General features: G+C 30.3%; 1 protein-coding gene across 2 annotated transcripts; it reads left to right on the top strand.

Moving 5' to 3' along the window:
• Positions 1–2298: 2298 nt before the first annotated feature.
• On the top strand, positions 2299–6084 carry LOC126654477 (uncharacterized). 2 transcript variants are annotated; one of them, XM_050348342.2, is made up of 8 exons: positions 2299–2522; positions 2959–3171; positions 3277–3468; positions 3569–3771; positions 3897–3975; positions 4923–5055; positions 5492–5578; positions 5673–6084. In XM_050348342.2, exons 1-8 carry the CDS (start codon positions 2418–2420, stop codon positions 5744–5746), a joined length of 1086 nt encoding a protein of 361 aa, XP_050204299.1. In that variant the 5' UTR covers positions 2299–2417; the 3' UTR covers positions 5747–6084. The 2 variants fall into 2 exon arrangements, with proteins under 2 accessions (XP_050204299.1, XP_050204300.1); XM_050348343.2 differs by having other exon boundaries at positions 2302–2481.
• The last annotated feature ends 17337 nt before the right edge of the window (positions 6085–23421 follow it).

Below are 23421 nucleotides of genomic sequence, written 5' to 3'. Positions count from 1 at the left end.
CTTTTAATATTTGTGTTGTTTTAAATGCCAAAAAAAAGGGGATGGAAACAATATAATTTATATTAATAATTAAGTTAATATTTAAATAAATTTTTTTAAAAGGCCAATGCTTCTGACTTTTTAACCCTTTTCGATCCAACTTTAACGTTGAAAAATCATCAATTTTACTCTATTTAGTATATTCATGTTTCAATTAGAACCGGAAGCATCAAATTTACATCTCATCATTTGGATAACATTCAGAATAAATTTTTCATATTTGACATAAATTCTAAATAGGCATCAATCTATACTATATATAAAAGCACGGATTGGGGGGGGGCAGACAAATTTACTGAATAATCCTTTTCAATTAATTACTAAATAAAGGTTTTATAGTCATTAACTAATTAGTTATTTAATTAATCACTATTGTAATTAAAGTCCTAATTAGAATAGGTAGCTAAATTGTCTCCAAATTAGTATGAATACCTATCTTTTAGTTTGATTTAACTACAAAAGTTAAAATATTGTATTTGGTCAATATATTATTATAAATTTCTATCTTATTATTTTTAAGATATTATTAATAAAATAAAATTAATTATTTAATTATGGTGATTATAAAACCAAAAGAAGAATAAATTCAGTATGGAAAAAATTTAATAACCAAATATATTATATTTATTTTTATAAAAATTCTTAACTAATTTAATATCAATTATAAATAAAAATTGATATAATTATAATAAATTTACTAATATGTACATTGATGAGTTACGCTACGAGCCACGTGCATAGCACGTAATGCGAAACTAGTATTATAAATAGTATAAATAAACCTCCTTTTTCACAAAATTCAACAAATAATAATAATTTTTTTCATTTAATATAAATTAATTATTGATAATATTTTTAGATTGAAAAAGCTTCTCCAAATCCGCCGCCTTCTCTGTACCCGACGCTGCTCGTCTTCCTGCTCGCTTCCCACATGGTAGATGAGCGTCTTCCATGAAAGACAAGCATAGATCTCATCTTCCATGGAAGACAACCACAAATCTCGTCTTCCATGGAAGACAAACTAAATCTAATTTGCTGCAGGTCCAAAGGCGGCAGCAAGTCAGAGGAGGATGGCGGTTAGAGGTGTTAAAATGGGTCATGATACGATAACACGATTAGTCTAACCCGTGAGTTTGGCGAATCTGGGTTGAGGCTTAGCGGGTTCGTGTCGAAAACGTGTCAACCCGTTTATGACACGAAATAAATGAGTCGTGTCACGGGTTGACTCGCGAACCCATCTAACCCACCTAACCCGTTTATAAATTCTATTATTTTATAATAATAAAAAAATAAAATAGTTATATAATTATAAAAAAATATAATAAAGTTACTAAATTGATTATATTAATATAAAAATAAATTAATTATATTAAAATTTTACAATTTGAAAATTAATTGATAAATTTGAGGTTATAATTATATTTATATGATTTAATAAATTCTTAAATGTTAAGTGGGTTGTGTTAGTCGTGTTGTGTTAGCCGTGCAATTATGTTAATCGTGTTACCCATTTATCTTAACGTGTTAACCGTGTTACCCATTTATCTTAACGTGTTAATCGTGTCGTGTCACTCGTTTAAAATTCGTGTCGTGTTAGAATTGTGAATTTTGACACGATTAGTTAAATAGGTTGTGTTCGCGTTGACCTTAATGGTGTCAACAGAGTGGGTCGACACGACACGAACACGACCCGCCAATCCATTTTGACACCCTTAATGGCGGTGGAGCAGGGTTTTAAGTTTTAATGTCCGGATAAAATAAAAAAAGGGCTAAAATTTCAGGATCTTTTAAAGGCATTTTTTGACAAATTTTAAAGGCACTAGACGGCCTCATTTGGTTGTGGGTAAGTTCACTAAAAAAGTGTAACTTTGCTGAAAATAGCATTTTTTTCACTTGGTTCACTTTTGCCAATTTACTACCCGAAAAATTAAGGGGTTGACTTCTCTTTAATTAGGGAAATGACTTCTCTAGTTAAATTAATTAAAATACTATTATATTCCTATATTTAATTTAGCCAATTTAGTTATTGAGGATAATATTGTCTCTAGATTTGAATTAATTAAAAATAAATTGTAACTCCCGGAAAGTTATTAAGTGAACCAAACAATGAAATATTAATTTTCTACATATTAGCTTTTTCAGTAATTAATTTTTCAAAAAATATACTTTTTAAAAATTGTATATTTTTGAAGCAAGTGAGGCTGAAGTTTTAGGCCTTAACAATTAAACCCTGTTAAACCTTTTAAAAATAAAGTTTTAGGCCTTAACAATTAAACCCTCACAAAATCAGCTCTCCAGTATCTTCTGCCTCCTCAACAAAACACAGTTCAGTTTACTTATGTCCGTTGGCGACTAAAGCAGAGCTTAGTTATAAAAAAATGGCGCTATGGTTAGATGCAGGCTCTGAACCCAAAACAGAAAGTGAAATAGCTGACCTTCAAGGTATCAACGCCATTAAAGAGTCTGCTGCTCTTGATTTTAAGGTTCTTTTCCTCTCAAACAAATATTTTATTTTTCCCATTTTCAATAGCTTACAACACCCCATTCTATGAACTGTTTGCAACTTTTTTAAGGGTATGGGTATTCTTAAAATGTGTTATTTTGATGAAGAAAACATTAAATTTCAATTCTTTGATATTTTCTTAAACAGTTGAAAATACCCATTTCTTAAAAATCATGTCTTTGTCTAGTGGTTTGAGCCTCAGCCATCTGGGTGACCATTCAAACCCCGGCGGAGTGATTTGGACTGGTATGCTGGTCATTATAGTCCGGAATTACCCGTGCGCTTGCTGGCAGTCCACATCCCGAGGTTTGACTGTGATGGTGGGCTTCAGCTCGGGGAGTGAGTCTTCGTCATCAAAACAAGAATTATGTCTTTGTCTCACTTTTATGATGCATCTGTTCGTCTATATGTTGCAGGAGCAAGGTAATAAGTATGTAAAGATGGGTAAAAAGCATTATTCTGATGCTATTAACTGTTACACAAAGGCAATTGATCAGAAAGTTTTAAGTGACTCTGAAGTTTCCATTCTTTATTCAAATAGAGCTCATGTTAATATATTGTTGGGAAATTATAGACGTGCTATTACTGATGCTGCAGAGGCAATTAAACTGTCTGAAAATAATATTAAGGTAGTAGTTTTAGTTCATTCTTTATGGTTTATGCTTATAATTTAATTGAATATCCCGTGATTGTATTCCTTCTTTAGCTCGTTTATGATTTGATGGTTTGTTTAGGCACTATATCGAGCTGCCAAAGCATCGTTGTTATTGAATTTGTTGACTGAGGCAAAAACTTATACTGAAAATGGACTAAAGCAAGATCCAGATAATGAGGAATTTAAAAAACTTGCTTGCCAGATAAATACGTTGAAGATGGAACAGGATAAGCGCGAGGCTGAAGTTTCTATTGCTGTATCGAATGCTAAGGTTTGATGATTCGTAATTATAGTTTTGTTGTTTGCAGATACTTATCAAGTAGCAATATGGAGGTTTACATGCTTATTATATATATATTGAAACTTTTTAGGATGTTCTCTCTGCTATTGAAGCTAGAGGCTTGAAGATTGGAAAGGCAATGTTTCGAGAACTTATTGGATTAAGGAAACCAGAATTGGATAAAAATAAAATCCTTCATTGGCCAGTTCTTCTTTTATATCCCGAAGTTATGTCCAGTGACTTTATTGAAGACTTTTGCGAGATTGACATGTTCTCGTCTCATCTTGATATGATATCCTTTTTTTTCTCTAGTATTCTTATCATAATGCTCTAATGCTATCTCTGAATTCCATTTCTGATATTTGATGTGTTATGGTCTTAGATTTGTTGCACATGTCATCTCCTTAGTGTTCACACATGTTTTCAGAAAATTCTCCATCATTACCATGGGATTCTGAAAACAATTACACCCGTGAAGCTATTGAACTTTACTATGGGGTAAGCTTTTGTACATTTTCCTTGTTGATTTATATTCATTTGTAAAAAAGTTTAACCGTCTTTTTTCTTAAAGAAAGGCTTTCACTTTCAATGGTGTGGAGCATGATGAGGATTGTCAAAAACATTATACAAATAAGTTCTGTTGATTTTTGTTATATGTCATTTAATGCAAGATATGGCAATTTCCCTATTCTCCAAACTATATCATTTTGTGTTTGTGAGCCACGGAGCCAGTCATGTGAACTTACGGAACATATAATCAAACATATTTATAGTTACGCTTGAATGAATTATCTGATTCTACTTATCTTGATCCTTAAGCAAGTCATGTGTCATAGAACATCTTCTACACAGCAGTTTAGTCTATCATTGTCTCTTATAAGTATATCATTATATATGCTTCCCATAAAGTTTTATTGAAATAACAGGGATTGCTGGCGAGATCTTTTTGATATTATCAATTATCAGAGAATGGTTATTGATCTCATTAGAGTTCATATTGTGTAGAGCTAAGGACTTGTGCCATTATTGCTTGTTTTTTGGATTTACTAGCAAGCAAATTCAATCTGAACAATGGTGATAAAATTATTGTATCTTAAATTGATGGGTAAAGATCTGATCACTGCACTGTGTCCATCACTTGCTTCAGTGAATCAGTTTAGTTAAGTCTCAGCAGGATGTCTCTTTTTCTAAACCTAAGACTATTACAAAGCAACTTTATTGAAAATATCATCATAAATACTGCGTTGGTTTGTTTTAAATTTGTAACGTAAAGTATTCTGCTGAAGTTTGCACTTCATAATGTTTTGAGGCAATTATCTACTTAAAAGTTCTCATAGAACATCTGATTATTTTGTAATTATCTAGCAACTTTACATCTGTACCTTTATTGGTTTTGTCTTGTTTAATCTCCTTGAATTTTAACTTCTCTTATCTTGATATATCAGTCTGGCTCTGGAGTTTGCCTATCAAAGTCAAAAATTCTTCATTATCTAGTCGAAGGGACTGCCGGTGCTAACTTAGAAATTGGAAATGAAGAAAAGGATGCGCTTGAAGATTCTCTTTATGAAAACTCGGAAGGTATTTGTTTTCTTCTATTCCCTTGCCAACTTTCCTTGTCAACAAACTATTACCAACTGTAATTTTTTTGTTACTGCACTCCTTGCATTTCATGATATATATGGGAATTTTGTTTTGTAGTGTAAAAATGATAGTTGCATCTAGTATTGTCTTCCGTGTTATAACCAGTTATTTTACTGGTGACTGCTGCTACCTGTATTTGTCATTGTCTTCTCTCATCTCACATCTCAATCATGCAACACGCATACTATTACTGCTACTAGTATTCACTTGCATCATGCATGAGGTCTCGAATCTTGTTTACCATTTGTTTTTCAATATTTTCGTTTCTAATATTCCTCGAAAGTTTATTCTGAAGAGCATTAGTAGTTGTGATAGGCCTTCATCGCATGATTATTCGTCTAAACATCTGTCTGTTTAATTTTGTTATGTGAAGGCTCTTCAAAATGGGTAAAAGTCGATGAAAAGAAAAATCTACTCGATGTTTTGAAAAAACCCGACTTCATCATCTCGGGAATTCCAGGTTTGCCTTTAGTCTCTTGACAAGGTTATGCATTGGCTAAATGCCTTATATATATGGCTTGTTAATCTTTTACTAATTTGATTGCTATGCACAGTTTTTTATGTTGTTTCGAAAAGCTCAAGTTTCTATAGAACATTCATAACTGGTAAATGGTCTCTTCCATCATGAGAAGATTGTGTAGTATGAAACAACAGCATGAACATGGTTATCTTCTCAAGCGAGTATTACAAGAAAATTATTGATGACGCGTGGATATAGGAGTTAATTTGTAAGAAAAACAAACTCTTAAGGACCTCAAGCATCTTATCGAGTTCAGGAGGCCTCCACTCCACTGTTGGCGGCAAGCTATTTTGTTGTTCAGGTTATATTGAGATTCTTCACTGTATCATATACGCTTGACATTTTTCAAACGCCGGTTTGCAAATATTAACTAAACAAAAAGAAAAACCTTTCGGGTTGTTTTTATTTCCGTTTTGATTTGTCAAATTAGCAAATCTGTTTGATCACTTACAGTTGCAAGCATTTCATGTTATGGAGGAAATTTACATATAGCGTTTCAATGAACAATTACTAAGGTAGGCTCTGGCTCTTTAGGAACCAGTTTACTGGCTCAATTCCAGATTTCGCCATGATTGATTGTTTTTAAGTGTTATTGCAATCATCACTTTTATTGCCTTGGTATGTTTTGTGCTTCTGCGGTACAATTTGAAGTAGGGGCATGCGCTATTCGGGTATCATCGAATTAATCAGCCAAACCAAACAGAAATTTTATTTCGGTTCGGTTTTTGTTAATTCGGTTCAGTTATGGTTAACAATTTTGAATATTTTTGTCAACTCGGTTTGGTTTGGTTTTTGGTTAATTTGGTTCAGTTATGGTTAACACTTTTGAAAATTTTGGTTAATTCCATACGATTTGGTTTTTGTTATGAAATTTCCAAATTAACCGACTCGACATAATTAACCGAATTACATATACAAATGATCTTATGTTTTTGTAATATTTTAAAAAATGTAAGGTACTTAAATAATTTTTATGAGACTTGGATTTATCTTTTGAATTTGTATATAACTAAAAATTAATTAATTTAAAGTCCATTTAAATTTTTATAGTTAATAATTAATATTGATAAAATTTGGTTACTCGGTTGACAAAAATAATTGACCGGGCCAATTAATTATTTTAATTTGGTTATAGTTTGTTTTAATTATTTTGGTTATGGTTATAAAAATTTGGATGATTTTGTTTTTGGTTAATTCGGTTCAGTTCAGTGGCTGAACCAACCAATAGACACCCTCAATTTAAAGGAATTGCATGGAAGTTTGGGAAGAGCGAACGATGAAGAGAATGCAATCACATTTTTTTTTTAATGAAAGAATGCAATCACAGTTAATCATCTTTAGTTCATCATCTTTGATTAAATACTTTACAGAGATAATTAAAATTTAATAAATCTAAACTATTTAAAAATAAAAATAATGCTCAAAATAATTTTAAATACAAAAATACAGTGCCTAATAATATATGATCATGGATTGTATCTCTTCTGTTTCGTACTTCTTCTAGTTAATGATTCTCCTTTCGACTGTCTCACTCTGCAACGCGGACTTCGTTAGGGAGATCCCCTATCTCCTTATTTGTTCTTTTTCTGTTCCGAGGGTTTTTATGTGCCTCTTAAAAACGGGCTTCGAAATAGAATCATCTCTAGTGGTAGAGTTTGTCGAGGGGGTTCTAGGATTAATCATCTTTTCTTTGTGGATGATAGTGTCCTATTTATTAAAGCTTCGGATAGAGAATGTCGATCTCTGAAGCATTTAGTCCACACATATGAGCAAGTTTCGGGTCAAGTGGTTAATTCTTGTAAGTTGGAGATGTTTTCCAGCTTGGGGGGTCAATCCGAATAGCAGGTTGGCTGCCCACCGTGCTTTTGGTTATCGGGTAGTTAATCATTTTAAAAATACTTGGGTATTGTCGACTATAGTGGCTCGCTAAAAAAAATTCATTTTTACCTTTCTCCAATCAGATGCACAAACAAGTTCTTGGGTGGAAGGAGAAATTCCTCTCCAAAGCGGAAAGGGAACTGTTAATTAAATCCATCGCTCAGGTTATCCTAACGTATATTATCCAATTTCTTTTTGTAAGGAAATGCGTAGTATAATTACCAAATTTTGGTGGAGTGGTTCAGATAAAAGGAAGAGCATGTGTGTAAGTTGGAATTCACTTTGCAAATCCAAGAAAGAAGGAGGCCCTAGATTTCATAATTTACGAGCTTTTAATATTACAATGTGATACCGCCCTAATAATATCAGAACTCCAAGCATCGCCTAGAAAATGCTATGCTCGCCCAACGGGTCTCCAAACCTCCCATCGCCCAGCGACAGTACGAGTATCGCCCATGTCTGTCTCGGGCGGACTCATCCAGGTCTGCCATCTAGACGACCTCATCCACTCCGTTCCCTGACACCCACTACCCGGGATAATCGGGAACGTGCCTTCACCATTATCAATAATCGTGGGACAAACCCACGATTTACCAGATAACAACCGCCTTAAACTCATTATAAAAGGAAGCCACCGAATGCTGAGAAGGGTAAGCACAAATCAGACTTAAATACTTTTACACTCATTTACTTACCAAAAAACCCTCTCTGACTTAAGCATCGGAGTGGCTTTCAGGCTGAGCAAGCCTGAGGTCTTTTGAGCTTATATTTGTTACTTGTGCAGGAAGAGCAAACATGCGATCTCTGTGACTCGACCTGTATCACAATGCTTGCCAAACAAGCATGGAAAATAATGCAATTCCTTAATTCTTTATGTGCAAAGGTGTTTCAGGCTAAGTATTATCCGAATTCTGAGTTTGTTCAGGCGGGGCACGCGTTGTAACTCAAGTTTTATTTGGTAAAGTATTTTGGAAGGGAAGAAGGTGTTGGATTCTGGTATGGCTTGGATGATTGCTAATAGTCGGTCGGTTGATGTTAGAAATGACAAACGGATCTCTACTGCCAATTACATGAAACGGTTAGCTTTTTTATCGATGAGCAATCTAAGTGGGGTATTGAAAAGTTGAATCAGACCTTTCTACTGATGAAGTTACAAGCATAATTAAGATACCAATAAGTAGAAGAATGCCCCCCCGGATAAACGTTTTTGGCACCTTAGTAAATATGGGATTTATTCAGTTAAGACCGGGTGCCACCAGGCCTGCAAATTGATGGCTGGAAATGTCGCTTCCTCTTCGTCAAACTCAGCAGAAAATGGTTTGTGGTTCAAGATATGGAGATGTCCTGGTCAACCTAAGATCCGACATTTTTTTATGGAGGGTTGCGCATGATTCTCTGGCTTGTAACGTGAATCTTTCGAAAAGAATTCTCTCCATGCCAAAACTTTGTCCAAGATGTGGCAGGGAAGATGAAACTGACCTCCATGCGCTTAAAGACTGTAACTTAGTAGGGATTATGGCTTCTTTCTCTCTTAAATTTATGCGTGCATAGTAGGAGTTATTGGAATGACTTAATCTGATATTGGATTTTTTGAAAAATATTTAAGTGTTAGTTACAAAATGTAAAAATTGAAAAGGTTAGAATTTGATAGTAGACATTTATTTGAATGACTTAATCAATTTTTTTTTTTGAAAAAAAGTGAGTAAATGCAAAAATTAGAAAGGTTGAGATCTGTTTCATAACATTTTAAATGTTAAACTTAAATCGTTAAAAAGATGAAATGTTAGGATTTGTTTTGGCAATATCCTATTTAAAAAATACCACTGTATACACTACGCTAACATTATGAGTACTACTAGCAAACAACAAATTACCGATAAAATTCAGCCTTTTACCGGCATAAAATTTATTTAGCAACATATTTCTGCATTTTAGCGACAAATTATCTGTTGTTAAAATGTTATTTTCTAGTTTATCAATGAGTTATATCTCAAATGTTATAAGAGCTGCGCAATAAACTGTTAGGTCGTTGGTCAAATTCTGCCACAAGCGCCATAAAAAAAATAGATTATGAGTAATTGACAATTAAAACCTTATTAAATTTTGACAAAACCTTCAAAAAACACCAAACCTTTGAGATTTTTGTCAGTTATGACCAATCATTTTAAAATTTGTAAATATAACCCGTTTTGTCAAATTATATTCCTTTTATAACCACATTCGAATCAACCCAATTTTCTTGCCAACATGACAATCATGTATATAAGATTTAATCATAATAAAATATCAAACATTTGCGTGTTGCGTCATAATAAAAGGTTTAATCACAATAAAAAAAAACAAACCGATTCAAAAATGGTTATAAAAGGAACATAATTTACCAAATGGGTTATATTTGCAAGTTTTAAAAGATTTGGTCATAACTGACAAAAATCGCAAAGATTTGGTATTTTTTTTAGTATTTGGCATTAAATTTTTGGTTAAAAAACTCCTTTAAATTCCTTTAAATTACTTATTAGATGATTTATTATTTATTATATAATAGATTTGTGAATGTTACTATAGTATTTTTGAATAACACAAAAAATGTCATGAAAAGTATTTGATAATTGAAATTGGAACAAAGGACCACTTTACCCCCTCAACACAAAGTATCAAAATGTCCGAAGTATAAAAAAATAATAATTTTTATCCTGAACTTGTCAAAATTGGTATAAAAACTCCCCTTTCCAATCTCATCTAAGAGAGTGAGACACACTCTCCGGTTTTGATGGTAATTTTTTCTTAGGTGGTTTTTGATGGGCAAAAAATTTAAAATGGTCCTAATTTTTTTTAACATTTTAATTTAATATCTAATAATTAAAAAAAAAAGACAATCTAATCCCTTCAATTCAAAACTTTATATAACATACTAACCCCCCAAATTTAATTTTTTAACAAAATTTTTTTATTTAATTTATATAAATATCCATAATTTTATAAAATTAAAAACCGTAAAAAATATCTTTTATACACGACAAAACAATTTGCCCTTTAAAACTAAAAATCTACCCTTCGGAATAGACCCGGTGGGTTTGTTCAAACAGACCCATTCATTACTTTCATTAAGAAAGCGATGAATAGACCCATTTGTTCATCGCTTTTTGTCGCTTTCATTATGAAAGTCATGAACTGACCCAGATGGATCTGTCATTTGGCAAGCTCCTCGCCAAAATGAGGAGTAAATCTGTTTCTCGTTTTGGCGAGGAGCTGCAGCTCCTCTTCTCGCCGGCTCCTTCTCTTCGCCGGATTTCAAAAAAATTGATTTTTTTTTAGAAAAATATTGAAAATGCCCTATAAATTATTAGAATTTAATTATGTTTAATTAGCATTTAAATATGACTTATTAGAAATCCACTCTCCAATTAAGGTGCCACGTCAGCATAGAGAGGTTGAGCCAGTTTTGCCAAGTTCAGGGTAAAAGTGATATGGTATTGTAGTTTTGTACTTTTTTGATACTTTGTGACAAGTTGATGGGGTAAAGTGATCTTTTATTCATTGAAATTGAGATGCGCTGGACATGATTTATTATAGGGTTAATCTCAATAATATACCAAACTTTTGCGACTTTCGTTGATTGTATCCAAATCTTTCAAAATCGGTTAGTTTAACCAATTTCAAAATATTTTTAAGCTTTTTTAGCCATTCGTGAATCGAACCAAAAATGTTGCCACCTCACTTTTTACATTGCTTCCAACTCAGCAGAAGTCACTAGAATATCAAACCTTTCCGAGTTTCGTCAATTATGTCGAAATCTTTTTAAATCGGCCAGTTTAACCAATTTTGAGATATTTTTAACCTTTTTTAGCCATTCGTGAATCAAACCGAAAAAGTTATCATCTCACCCACCACATCGCTGCTACTCAGCAGAAATGATTAAGTGAAACTGAGCTGGCAACATCTACAAACCCAACAAAACCAAAAGCTTCACTAACCAAATTATATGATAAACAAACCAAAACCACAATCAAACTCAATTTAAAATTTAAAATCTACAGAAAATTAAAGTAAATTAAATTAGTTTATTTTAATTATATTTATTATTTTAAACGTTAATCACCTTGAGATTTTATTTTTATTCCGAAGTAAAATCTAAATTTATTTAAAATTCTATTTAATAAAATATCAATTTATATCGATATTTAATTTGTATTCTGAAAAAATTATTTAAATTTAATTCTGCCACCGCTATCTCGCACTCTGACCAAGTAGCTCCATCAATAAAGAAGTCGAGCTACCTGCATTGCTGGATAAGACAGATCTGGTCGTCTACATAAATGGAGAAGATGAATCATGATGGCCGGAGTGGAAATGAGGAGGCGGCGGTGGCCGGAGTGAGAGACAAAGGTGATATAATTAAATTTTTAGAATAGTTTTTTTTTTGAAATATTAAGATAAATTGAGATTTAATTAAATAGAATCTTAAATTAATTTTAATAAATTGATTAAACAAATTTCTTTAATTCATATTTAATTAGAATTTAAATTTTAAGTAGATTTTATCTCGAAATAAAAAAATCTCGAGATGATTAACGTTTAATGTAAATAAATATAATTTTGATAAATTTATTTAATTTAAAATTAGATTTAATTAGATTTTAATATTTAAATTGAATTTGATTTTGGTTTGTTTGTCATGTGATTTAGTTAGAAATGTCTTTAGTTTGGTTGATTTCTTTTTAGTTGGCAGCGATGTGCCGAGTGAGACGGTAACTTTTTCGGTTTGATTCACGAATGGCTAAAAAGATTTAAAATATCCCGAAATTGGCTAAACTAGCCGATTTGAAAGATTTGTATATAACTGACGAAAGTCGCAAAGATTTGGTATTTTATTTTAGTGACATATTCAGAGTTGCAGCGATTTGGCGAGTGAGGTTGGCAACTTTTTCAGTTCGATTGATGAAATGCTAAAAAGATTTAAAATATTTTGAAATTGACTAAACTAGTTAATTTTGAATAACTGAGGAAACTCGTAAAAATTTAGTATTTTATTGAGATTAGTTAAGTCCATAGCGTTTGGTTTCTTAGTAAAAAAAAGTGCACAGGATTTGTTTTTTTTTTTATTAAAAGGCTAAGATCTGTTGTATAAATGAATTTATTATAGGATTTAACTTTTCCGTTATTTAACTTCTTTGAGTCTTTTAAAATAATATTTCAAAAAGTTTCTTTTTTTGAAATAAATTAAAATTTGGCAATCCATACAACTTTTGATCCTATTTTTTTTTTTAAAGGAATTTGGTCTGAATTATTTGGTTTCTCATTTCCTTTAATAATGACTATTATCTGGCAGTAGATTATAAATTTCGGCATCAGCAAAAGTATATGATTCTTAAACATTTGTTTTAGATAAAAGGCTCACTTTAACCCATAAAGTCGGACCAAAAAAATAAATAAACCCTTAAGATTAAGGTTGGCTCACTTCACGCCCTGTACTTGTGCAAAACGGCTCACATTACACCACCGTTAGTTTCTTCAGTCAAATGATGACGTGGCATGTAAGGAAAAATTTCAAAAACATCCTTAATATTTAAAATACTTACCAATTTTATATTTATAAATTTTTTCAATCATTTTCACCATCTTCTTCATTTCAATATCAATAATAAAAAAATACTTAAACTTAAAATATTTTTTAAAACAATTAAAACATAATTAAATATTTCGAACCCTAATGAAACGCTTCAAAATCCAATTAAATAAATCAAAATATAATTAAACCAATTAAAATAAAATTTAAACCTAATTAAATTTAAAATTAAAAGTTTATACCTAATTAAACCAAAAAAATTAAAACCAGTTCGTCTTCTCTGGCTAATCTTTTCCATGGAAAAACAGTTAGATTGGTTGTTCTTCCCTAAGGAAGAACAGCCGACCTCTGTTCTTGCTTGGGGAAGAGCAGCCGGTTCTTCCCCAAGCAAGAACAGTGGCTGTTCTTCCTTGGAAAAGAACAACTGTGAAGAACAGATCTGTTCTTCCATGGGAAAGAACAACCCGGAGAAGTTCGTCTCTCAGGTGATTTTTTTTAATTTTTAGTTGGAATATTTGTTTGTCGGTGTGACAGCGGGTGAATTAGATTTAATTAGTTGGATTTTGAATTTTGAAGCGTTTAATTTTATTTCGAAATGTTTAATTGTGTTTCGATTGTTTTAATAAATATTTTAATTTTTAAATATTTTTTAATTATTAATATTTAAATGAAAAGAGGGTGAAAATTGTTAAAAAAATTTGTAAGTATAAAATTGGTAAGTATTTTAAACACTATGGACTTTTTTGAACATTTTGCCTATGCCACATCATCATTTGACATAAGAAATTAACGGAGTTAAATTTTTGGTGCGATATGAGCAGTTTTGGACAAGTACGGGGTGTGAAGTGAGCTAACCTCGATCTTAGAGCTTATTTATTTTTTTGGGCCGACCTTAAAGGTTAAAGTAAGCCTTTTGCCTTTGTTTTACTAGAATCCGCTCGCTTATGCTTTAGAAATCCGTCAAATATAAGAATCCACAAATTGGTGTTATAAGCAGCAAAAGAAATAATTATAATCTTCTATTTCTTTGTCCTCTCCCCTCTCTCTCAAATAGAAAACCCTAGCCGTCAAGCGTTTCTCCTTTTGTTTTTCGCTTCGGCTGCCGTCAATAGTTTATTTTTGCCGTTGACGGTAGCCATTTCTTTTTTTATTGCTTTAGAATAAAATAAATGACCGACTCTTTTTCATCTTTTCATTTTGGTTGGTAAATCTATCGACGAGGCACATCAATTTCAATATATATACAAATAAAAAAGGGAAGTTTAGGTATTTACTCCAAAAATGAAAATATTTGCACTTTATACCTCAACACGGAAAAGTTACAGAAAATACCTAATGTTTTTTCCATATTTATGTTTTTACTCTGGGTATTGAAATATTTATGATTTTACTCCGTTATAATCTGGTTATCATAAACACTTATGTATTTATTTTTTTCATAGGTTATCATACAATTATCATAACCTTATCATACTTCATTATCATCTAGTTATCATACTGCAGTGTTATGATAACGACATGCTAATGTAGTGATACTGACATGATAATCAGACATTGTTTTATCATAACATAATCATAGATATTATCATAACATTATCATATAGGTACCATAAATATTATCATCTCGGTATCATATGATAATATTATGATAACGACATGATAATATTATGATAACGATATGATAATCAGATATTATTTTCTCCAGAAAATCATTTTTTTCTTGCAGTGTCATGATAACAACATGATAATATAGTGATACTCATATGATAATCAGACGTTGTCTTTAAAAAAAATCATTTTTTTCTGCAGTGTTATGATAATGTTATGATAATGCAGTGATACTCATATGATAATCAGATGCTGTTTTTGTGCAGAAAATCGTTTTTGTGCAGAAAATCGTTTTTTCATCATAAAATCGTTTTTAATGCAGATTTTTAGATCTAAAATTGAGAAAATCAAAGAGTAATTTATTTAAATATAAAAGTTAATATAAATCGTATTAATCACCATGAATTTAAGAAAAATTAAAATCAAATATGAAAAGAACGGCAGAGCGATGGTTGAGTGATGGCGGAGCGACAGTTGAGTGATGGCGGAGCGACGACGACCGATGAAGGAACATCGAAGAAGAAGAGAAGAAATAAAGAAGAAGAAAAAAGAAGAAGAAGAAGAAAAAATGGCGAAGAAGAAGAGAAGAAGGAGAAGAAGAAGAAGAAGAAAGAGGATAGAGGAGAGAGAAAAGAGAAAAAAAATGACACTTGTCATTAATTGTCATTTGAGAGTAAAATATTATGACTAGAGTAAAATAATAATAAAATTTAGGTATAATTATAATATAAACATTTGTTAGAGTAAAAAAATAAAAACAATAAAAAGGTGAGGTATTTTCTTTAACTTTTCCTTATTGAGGTAGAAAATCAAATTATTTTTAAAAATGGAGTATTTATCCTAATTTATCCAATAAAAAATCAAAAATGGATCAAGACCTTTTAAGATTGAAGATGAAATCGTTATAGGTTATATTAGTTTTTTTTATAACTATTTTACAGCGATTGTCTTTCTTTTTTGAAAGTTTTACTGTTCTTTCTTTATCAAAGATTTGTTGTTTTTTATGGCCTAATTACTTAAAAACCACTCACCTTATAACTTTTTTTCATTTATACCATGACCTAGGAAAATTTTCAATTGTACCCTATTTTTTATTTTTATGTTTCATCTCTACCCTAATGAGTTGAATTGACCTATTTTCTTTTAAAAAAGAGTTTAAATTAGTTCTTTATTTTTAACCTATATTCTAATTAAATGTTAATATTAATCATTTATGTATATTGTTTTTAATATTTTCATTATTAAATTAATTAAATTATCAAAAAAATTACTTTTGAGCTACAAACGAAACATAAAAATCGAAAATAGGGTACAATTGAATTTTTTTTCTAAGTCATAGTATAAATGAAAAAAAGTTATAAGGTGAGTGGTTTTTAAGTAATTAAGCCTTTTTTTATGAAGAGTTCGTGAGTCTTATGTTAGACAAAAAAGGATTGGATCTTATTGTGTTAGAGCAGTTATATAATTTTTATTTTATTTTGTAAGGCGATCTGCGAATCAAGGTTTATATCTTGTTTTATGTCAGATCATTAGAAATGTCAGATCATTGGAAATAGTTATACTCTTTCTAAATTATTATATCTGTAACTGCTCTTTATTATTAATGAAAGATTATTCGATTGTCAAAAAAAAAAAAGCAGCAGAAGAAATATTCGATTCCGTTGTTTGCATTTGCATAACCTGGAATAGTCAATAAAATAGATTTCGCTAAAATTATCCTTCAGGTCATAGATAAAGGTTCTGATATTATTTGACTATATTTTTAGATTTTATTAAACAAAAAAATTAATTAATAAATAAAATTAGATAGATATCAAATAGTTTTTTTACGTGCCATTCGTCCAATAAAATAAGGTTAACTATGAAATTATTCAAAAAAAATTACTTAATTTTCAAAAATATGCTCAAGACCCATAAATTTCATTTTTTTTACCTAAAAATAAAAATTTGCGCTCTTAATTTTATGTTTAAATAATATATTATAGATATATATATTTGATTCCTCAAAATATACATTATCGATATATTTTTGATTTATTTTGATATGGAGCGTATAAAGTGAAAAAATTTAGATGCTGAGTGAAAAACATTTAAGTGCTAGGAGAAAATATTTTTGAAAAACATATGTTTCTAATGTTTTTGGCTATTTTTAGGCAATTTCTGTAATTCTCTCAAGAAACTAATATGATAACAATCAAGGCACAGGTACACCATCATCTATTAATTCATCTATTAATTTTTTTGGGGATGTTTGCAAAAAAAAAAAACTCTATCTTTCACCTTTATCGATTTAAACACATTTTTTAAAATTTGACAGAAAACGACTTAACTTTTTGATTTTTGTATTTTATGGCAAAAAAGTATCTATCCTTCTCTAAACAATGTCGGTTTTATAATTTTTAATGAATGGAACGATAATGAATATGACGTTAAGCACTAAAATGCCAAAAATCAAAAAGGGGAAACCTTTTTATGTCAAGTTCTTTTAAAAATCCCTAAAAAGGTTCTTTTAAAAAAGATGTGTTTAAATCGTTATAAAAGTAAAAGGTGAGGTTTTTTTTAATAACTGACCCGACTTTTTATTATTTTCTCTAAGAATACTTATAAACACTATGCTATATCTATACTACATATAAAAGCACGTCACTTATAAAATTTAATTATTAATTAAAAACTATTAAGATAATTATTAAAATTAAAGTACTAACTAAAATAAACTATTATGTTAAAATAAAGGGAAAAGGGACAGTTAGACCCCTAACGTTTGACATGTGGATCAAGTAGGTCCTTAACGTTCGGAAAGGCGCAACTAAGCTCCTAACGTTATCAAATCGTATCATACAAGCCCTTTTACGTAACACTGTTTGTATTGAGCCACACTTAAAAAAAAAGATGGCGTTAAGTATAAGGACTTATATGATATATTTTGATAACGTTAGGGGCTTGTTTGCACCTTTCTGAACGTTAAGGGCCTACTTGATCCATAGACCAAACGTTAGGGGGCTAATTGATCCTAATCCATAAAATAAATTAGAGTACTAAGTAAAATAAATTACTATATCAAGATAAGTTAGAGTACTAACTAAAACAAACTACTATATTGAGATAATAGTATAAAGTACTAATTAAAATTGAATATTTTAACTATTTAATGATTAATATTTTAATTATTTTTTAAATGCATAGAACTCTAAATAAGGTAAACTATTTCAATGAACTACTATTTTAACTTTTACTTTATATTTTCTATTAAAATTATCTATAATTATAAAATTTGAGTACCGATTAATTTTTTTTAAATAATTAAAACAGTCATTTAAAGTATCTAATAAGATAAATTATTTCAAATTAGCTATTATTTTAAATTTTATTTGATAATTTAATGAGTCACACACGAGCCACGTGTGAAACACGTAAAGCGGCACTAGTACTTAACTAAAAGTATGCATAATTGACAAGTAAAGTATTAATGTTATTATCACTAAAATATTCTTTAACTTCAAATTAAGTATTATATAAGGACATGTTTATGCATGTTATTATTGTGTTTTTTAAATGGCAGCACAAAAATTGTCGGAAAAAAAATATTTTGTTTGAAATTGAGGTACTTTACAACAATAATTTACTTATGATACTCCATAAAATGTCATGAAAAAAATTATATAGATGTGCATTTTAATATTGTGAGTGAATGATATACTATGTGTAGCTATCTATTCAAATTGCGAAAGAAAAAGATACTAATTTCAAAATGCAGTTATTTTAATTGCCATGTTTATTTAGCTATAAGTAAACATTTGCCTCAAACTGCATTATCATTCTTCGGATGCAGTGTTGTTGAAGACCAAGTTGTAATCTATAGTTTTTATCTATAAAAATTATAGCGGATAATAATGATTTGAAGGTACTATAATTAAAACAGTTATGATATAGAAAAGTATATTATAATTCATTTATATAGTTGGTTTTTTGTGTTTTTTTTTTCTAAATTTAAAAATGACCAAGCCAAACTTAAAAAACCTTTCAACCATTCATTTTTAGTTCGGCTCAATTTGATTTTCAGCTACTCCTATTTGATGCACACCTATGGTTAAGAGTAATGTCCAAAGTCCAAAATATTTCAATATTGTACCTTGACAAACACATAATAGAAAACTAAAAGAAAGATATTTGAGTAATGAGTTCTATATTTAATAGATGTTTGATAATATTATTGTAACATTGATTCTTTATAAAAAAAAACAGGATGATTCTACTTAATTAGTCATCTAATTTTGAATCACTAAGGTATTATTTGGTTCAATTCTATTATGAAATTCATTTTATTTTTAAATAATATCTATTTGAAGTTCACTTGAAAATGAATTTTTAATTTTACATATGAAATTCTAGTTATATATTATATGATTTATGTTTTTATTATTTTAAAAATAATAGTAAACCGAAATTCCATTAGCATACCAATCACACATTTTATAGAAATTCAATTGGATTTCATATAAAATGTGGAATTCATTTGAATCAAACAAATCCTTAATACAAATCCAAAATGAAATATACTATTAGTTAATATCATATAAGTCGACCATTTCACATTATTTGCCACCAAAGTATCAGTCTGACCCATAAAAATAATGTAAACTATCAAAGCAATTTTTTCGCCAAATGCAGAGTCCATTAAATCAAGATTAAAGTACAATCAAAAAAATCATATAATAAATTTTAATAATATGATCTTTTAAAAAAACAATATGAACTCCCAAATTCTAATCTATTAAAAACTTATAAACAACAAAAAAAACACGCAAAAAGTTAATCAAAAATGAGAAAAATTAAGCCATGGATTTAGATAAAAGTGTCATGTTGGGCCGCAACGATGAAAAAGTTCTGTAGTGTGCAAAGGTTTGATTTTGAAACACTTACCGCTAGATCCATTGAAATTTCATATTTTCTGATCTTCATCTTTAGAAAAATTCTAAAAAAATAGATTTTTATCATCAAAAACACCTTCGATTATTAAGAATTTTAATTTGAAGCCCAACCGAACACTAAAAAGTCTTGTATAATCTACGGATAGACACATAAATCAAAAGAAAACTCAACAAAAACTATACCAAAATTACAAAAGGGTACATAATTCATAGACTTTTTTATAATCAAAGGTATAACTCAATGACCTTTTTGTAATTCATGAGAAGTTCAGTATCCTTTTGTAACAAAATAAACCTTTCTGTAATAGAATGTATAACTTGTTTACCTTTTTGTAACAAAAATAAAATTGAGTACCCTTTGTGTAATAACAGGTAAATTCAGTGATCCAGGAAGTTTAATATCCCAGATGATAGACTGTTAAAGAACGATGGGTTTGTACAATGTTGATGCGGGTTGCAGTCTTAACGGCAGTCGGTCGGGGTTGGTTGCACGGTTCGAGATGACAAAGGCGAACTGCTACAATTAAGGGCAGTGGACATTCAAGGGAATTTTGGTCCTCGTGTAGCGGAAATCATGGAAATCCTTGAAGCATATTGAGTTGTATTAAAGGATTTCATAATGTTATTGTGGAAATAGATGCCTCATATATTGTTCTGGATATTCAGAGTCCTCTCAAAGAAGATTCAGATTTTTTAGTTTCAGATTGTACTGAGTTAGCGAAGCAGTTTAATAATTCATGTTTTTGTGTTTGTAAGGTGATCTGCAAATCAGGTTGCGCATGTATTAGCACAATACACATATTCCTCGTCAGATCATGAGGAAATGGTTTAGCCACTTTTCCTGAATTTCTTACAACTATTATCTAACTTTTAAAAAGAGTAACTATAAAAATTTGGTCACAATTCATAAAAGACGTAAAATTAGATTTAAAAATAAAATTCAAAGTTCTGAACATAATTACAAAAAAATAAATCAAATAGACTATAATTAAAAAATTAAAAAATTTGAGCGTAACTGAAAAAAAAAACATAATTTGACCTAATAAAGATCACTCAATACTTTTCTGGATGACAGGCGGAGAGCAAAGTTCATAAATGATCGTTTCATCCTCTCAATTTAACACGAAATATCAAAAAGGTCTAAGTTCGTAAAATAGATCACTTTTATTTTGAACTTGGCCAAATCGTATCAAATCATCTCTCCCCTAGTTTCACCCCCGAGAGTGAAACACACTTTATGGTATTAAATGGTAAAAAGTTTAAACGATCTTTAATATTTTTCACATTTCTTAAATTAACGTTTAATGATTTCAAAATATCATTTAATCGTTATAATTTTAAAACTTTATATGCCCTATACATTTATATGCCCAATACATTTATATGCCCAATACATTTTTATTGAAAAGTATAGAGACCTTGTACTTTTTCCTTTCTAATTCATCATATTTTTTTGCCAGAGATAATAATATAAAAATATATAAAAAAATGATCATCTCATGAATAAAATGAATCGTCTTTGACAAAAAAAAATGGACTTAGCGGCTACTAATTGAGCCATTCAATTACACATTCATTTAACAAATTAAAAAAATTAAATTGTGAATAATTTTATTAAACGAACGGTAGCATTGAACAACGATAATATTTAAAGATAAAAAAGAAAAATAAAACCACTTACCATTGGCATCTGCTAAAGAATTATGAGCAAAAGGTCAACGCACCCACTGAACTTGTGACACATGGTCATTTAACCTAGTTTTTATTTGTTTGAGCAACTAACCCTAAAAATCTTTATTTTTTTGGCCAAATACCCCCATAATTGTATTTGAAAAACGCGTAAAATATTAATTGAAGGTGAGGGATGCGAAATAAAAATTAAAAAATTCCCTAATTGTTGTGAGAAAATTATCCTAAACTTATTTTTTTGCAATAAAAATATAAATCATGGGATTATTGACCCAAAAATGAAGAGTTTTGAGGTTAGTGGCTCAATCAAATAAAAACTGAACTAAATGATCTTGTATTATAAATTCAGGGGGTGCGTTGACCCTTTGTTCAAAGAATTATTAATATCACCTTGATTTTTGTTATGAATGCAGAATTAAATTGTTGGGTTCATCCAGAACAAAACACACCACCATAATGTACCTGCTCGTTTAAATTGAATAATAATATAAAAACGCAATATAATCTTATCTGATACCAATAGACAACGAATGGCGGAGTTAGAGGGGCTAGAGAGACTCCTCTCGTACAATTAATGGAAGATGACATGGTTAAAGAAATACTTTCCTCAATCAAAATTTGAAATTAAATTGCAAAGTTGATTGAGTTACGTAAAGTCTATATATTGATAAATGTTATATAGTTATAGAGAAAACAATAAAACCGCCCATATTGGGGATGAAAGATGATGGAAACATGGAAATAGCAACCGTTTTCTGGTTCGAAACTGCCGGTTTTCCTGCACTTCAAAACAGATACGGCCTCCATTAAGAATCCGTTAATAATTGTCGTCCTTTTCAATTTGTTGCATGTTCCATTTGATTACCGGCATGAATGGAAAATGTATCAAAACTAAACTAGCTTAAATCTCAATTTGTTGCATGTTCCATTTGATTACGAATGTTAGGCGGGAGTTACACCTTGTGGACGACGATGGCAAGGAAACAAATGCCGCTTTCCAGACTGAGTTGCAACCTGACCACACGTAGAGGCGTCTAAATAATGACGGAAAGGGTACTGCAGGCCGCGAAGAGATCGCAGAGGCAGTAGGAGGGATGGATTTGTAGAGGTGAATATAGCTCAGTTCAGAATTCTGAAGCTATAATGAGTACTACGGGCCACGAGCAGAACGGGTCTGATTGTGCTAAAGTGAGTAAATCTGGTAAGAAGAGTACATGGTCTCGCGCTAAAACTACAAAAAGTAAGGAGGACATAGAGTCTAAAATAGTGTTTTCTGCTATCCAACCTAGTGACAAATCGACCAATCTTTTCTATCTATGTTATTTTGTTGTGTTGTTTGGTTCCACATAAATGGAAAGAGTGTTAGGATTTCAAATTAGGTTTGATTAGTTAATTAGGAGTTTAATTAAGTTTAATTAGAATTAGAGTTATAATTAGAAGTTTAATTAGATTTAATTAAGAAAAGCCCTAATTTTTTATTAATTAGAGTATCAATTCATTGGGATTAATTAAGATTAATTGGAAATAATTAAAATTAATTTGGGTTAATTTTTTTTATTAGGTGATTTCACTCTCTTTTTTTATTAGAAGGATGAAACAGATACGGTTTTGCCAAGTACAATGTAAAGATGATATGATTTTATAAATTTGGACTTATTTGATATTTGGTGCCAGTTGAGGGGTGAAATGATCCTTTACTCATTCAAATATAGCAAAATTAGCAGACTGAATTAAATCAAAATTGTAACGTGACACGAGTTTAAGTTAGAGATTATTTTTCAAATACCTGTTTTGGGTAAAGTATTTACACCATTTTAACTCATCTTTTCCTCTTATCCTACATTATCTAATAAGCTAACTTATTTCCAAAAATACCCACTATATAAAGAAGGCTTATCTCATTTTAGGTTAAAATTTTACATAGCCACCTTTTTTTCTCTCTTCTCTCTCTTCTTCTCTCTTCTTTTCTTCTTCTTTTCTTCTTCTTTTTCATTTAACTTTCAGTTTATCTCCTCCGATTACTTTTCCGTTCATCTTTCCGGTCGCGCTTCCGTTCGTCTACTTTCGATGGATTTCTCGTCGTTTCCGGTCGTTTTTCCGTTCGCGCTAGT

This window comes from Mercurialis annua, linkage group LG7 (assembly GCF_937616625.2).
Source record: "Mercurialis annua linkage group LG7, ddMerAnnu1.2, whole genome shotgun sequence".
NCBI lineage: Eukaryota > Viridiplantae > Streptophyta > Magnoliopsida > Malpighiales > Euphorbiaceae > Mercurialis > Mercurialis annua.
Note: the sequence above shows the minus strand (reverse complement) of the source record. Positions and strands in the feature narration are given on the sequence as shown.

Excerpts from the sequence above, each read along its gene's own strand:
- LOC126654477 (XM_050348342.2), top strand. The coding sequence starts at position 2,418 with ATGGCGCTATGGTTAGATGCAGGCTCTGAACCCAAAACAGAAAGTGAA. Across the intron at positions 3,469-3,568 it reads TTGCTGTATCGAATGCTAAG|GATGTTCTCTCTGCTATTGA; the intron begins GTTTGATGATTC and ends GAAACTTTTTAG. Across the intron at positions 3,772-3,896 it reads TCGTCTCATCTTGATATGAT|GTTTTCAGAAAATTCTCCAT; the intron begins ATCCTTTTTTTT and ends GTGTTCACACAT.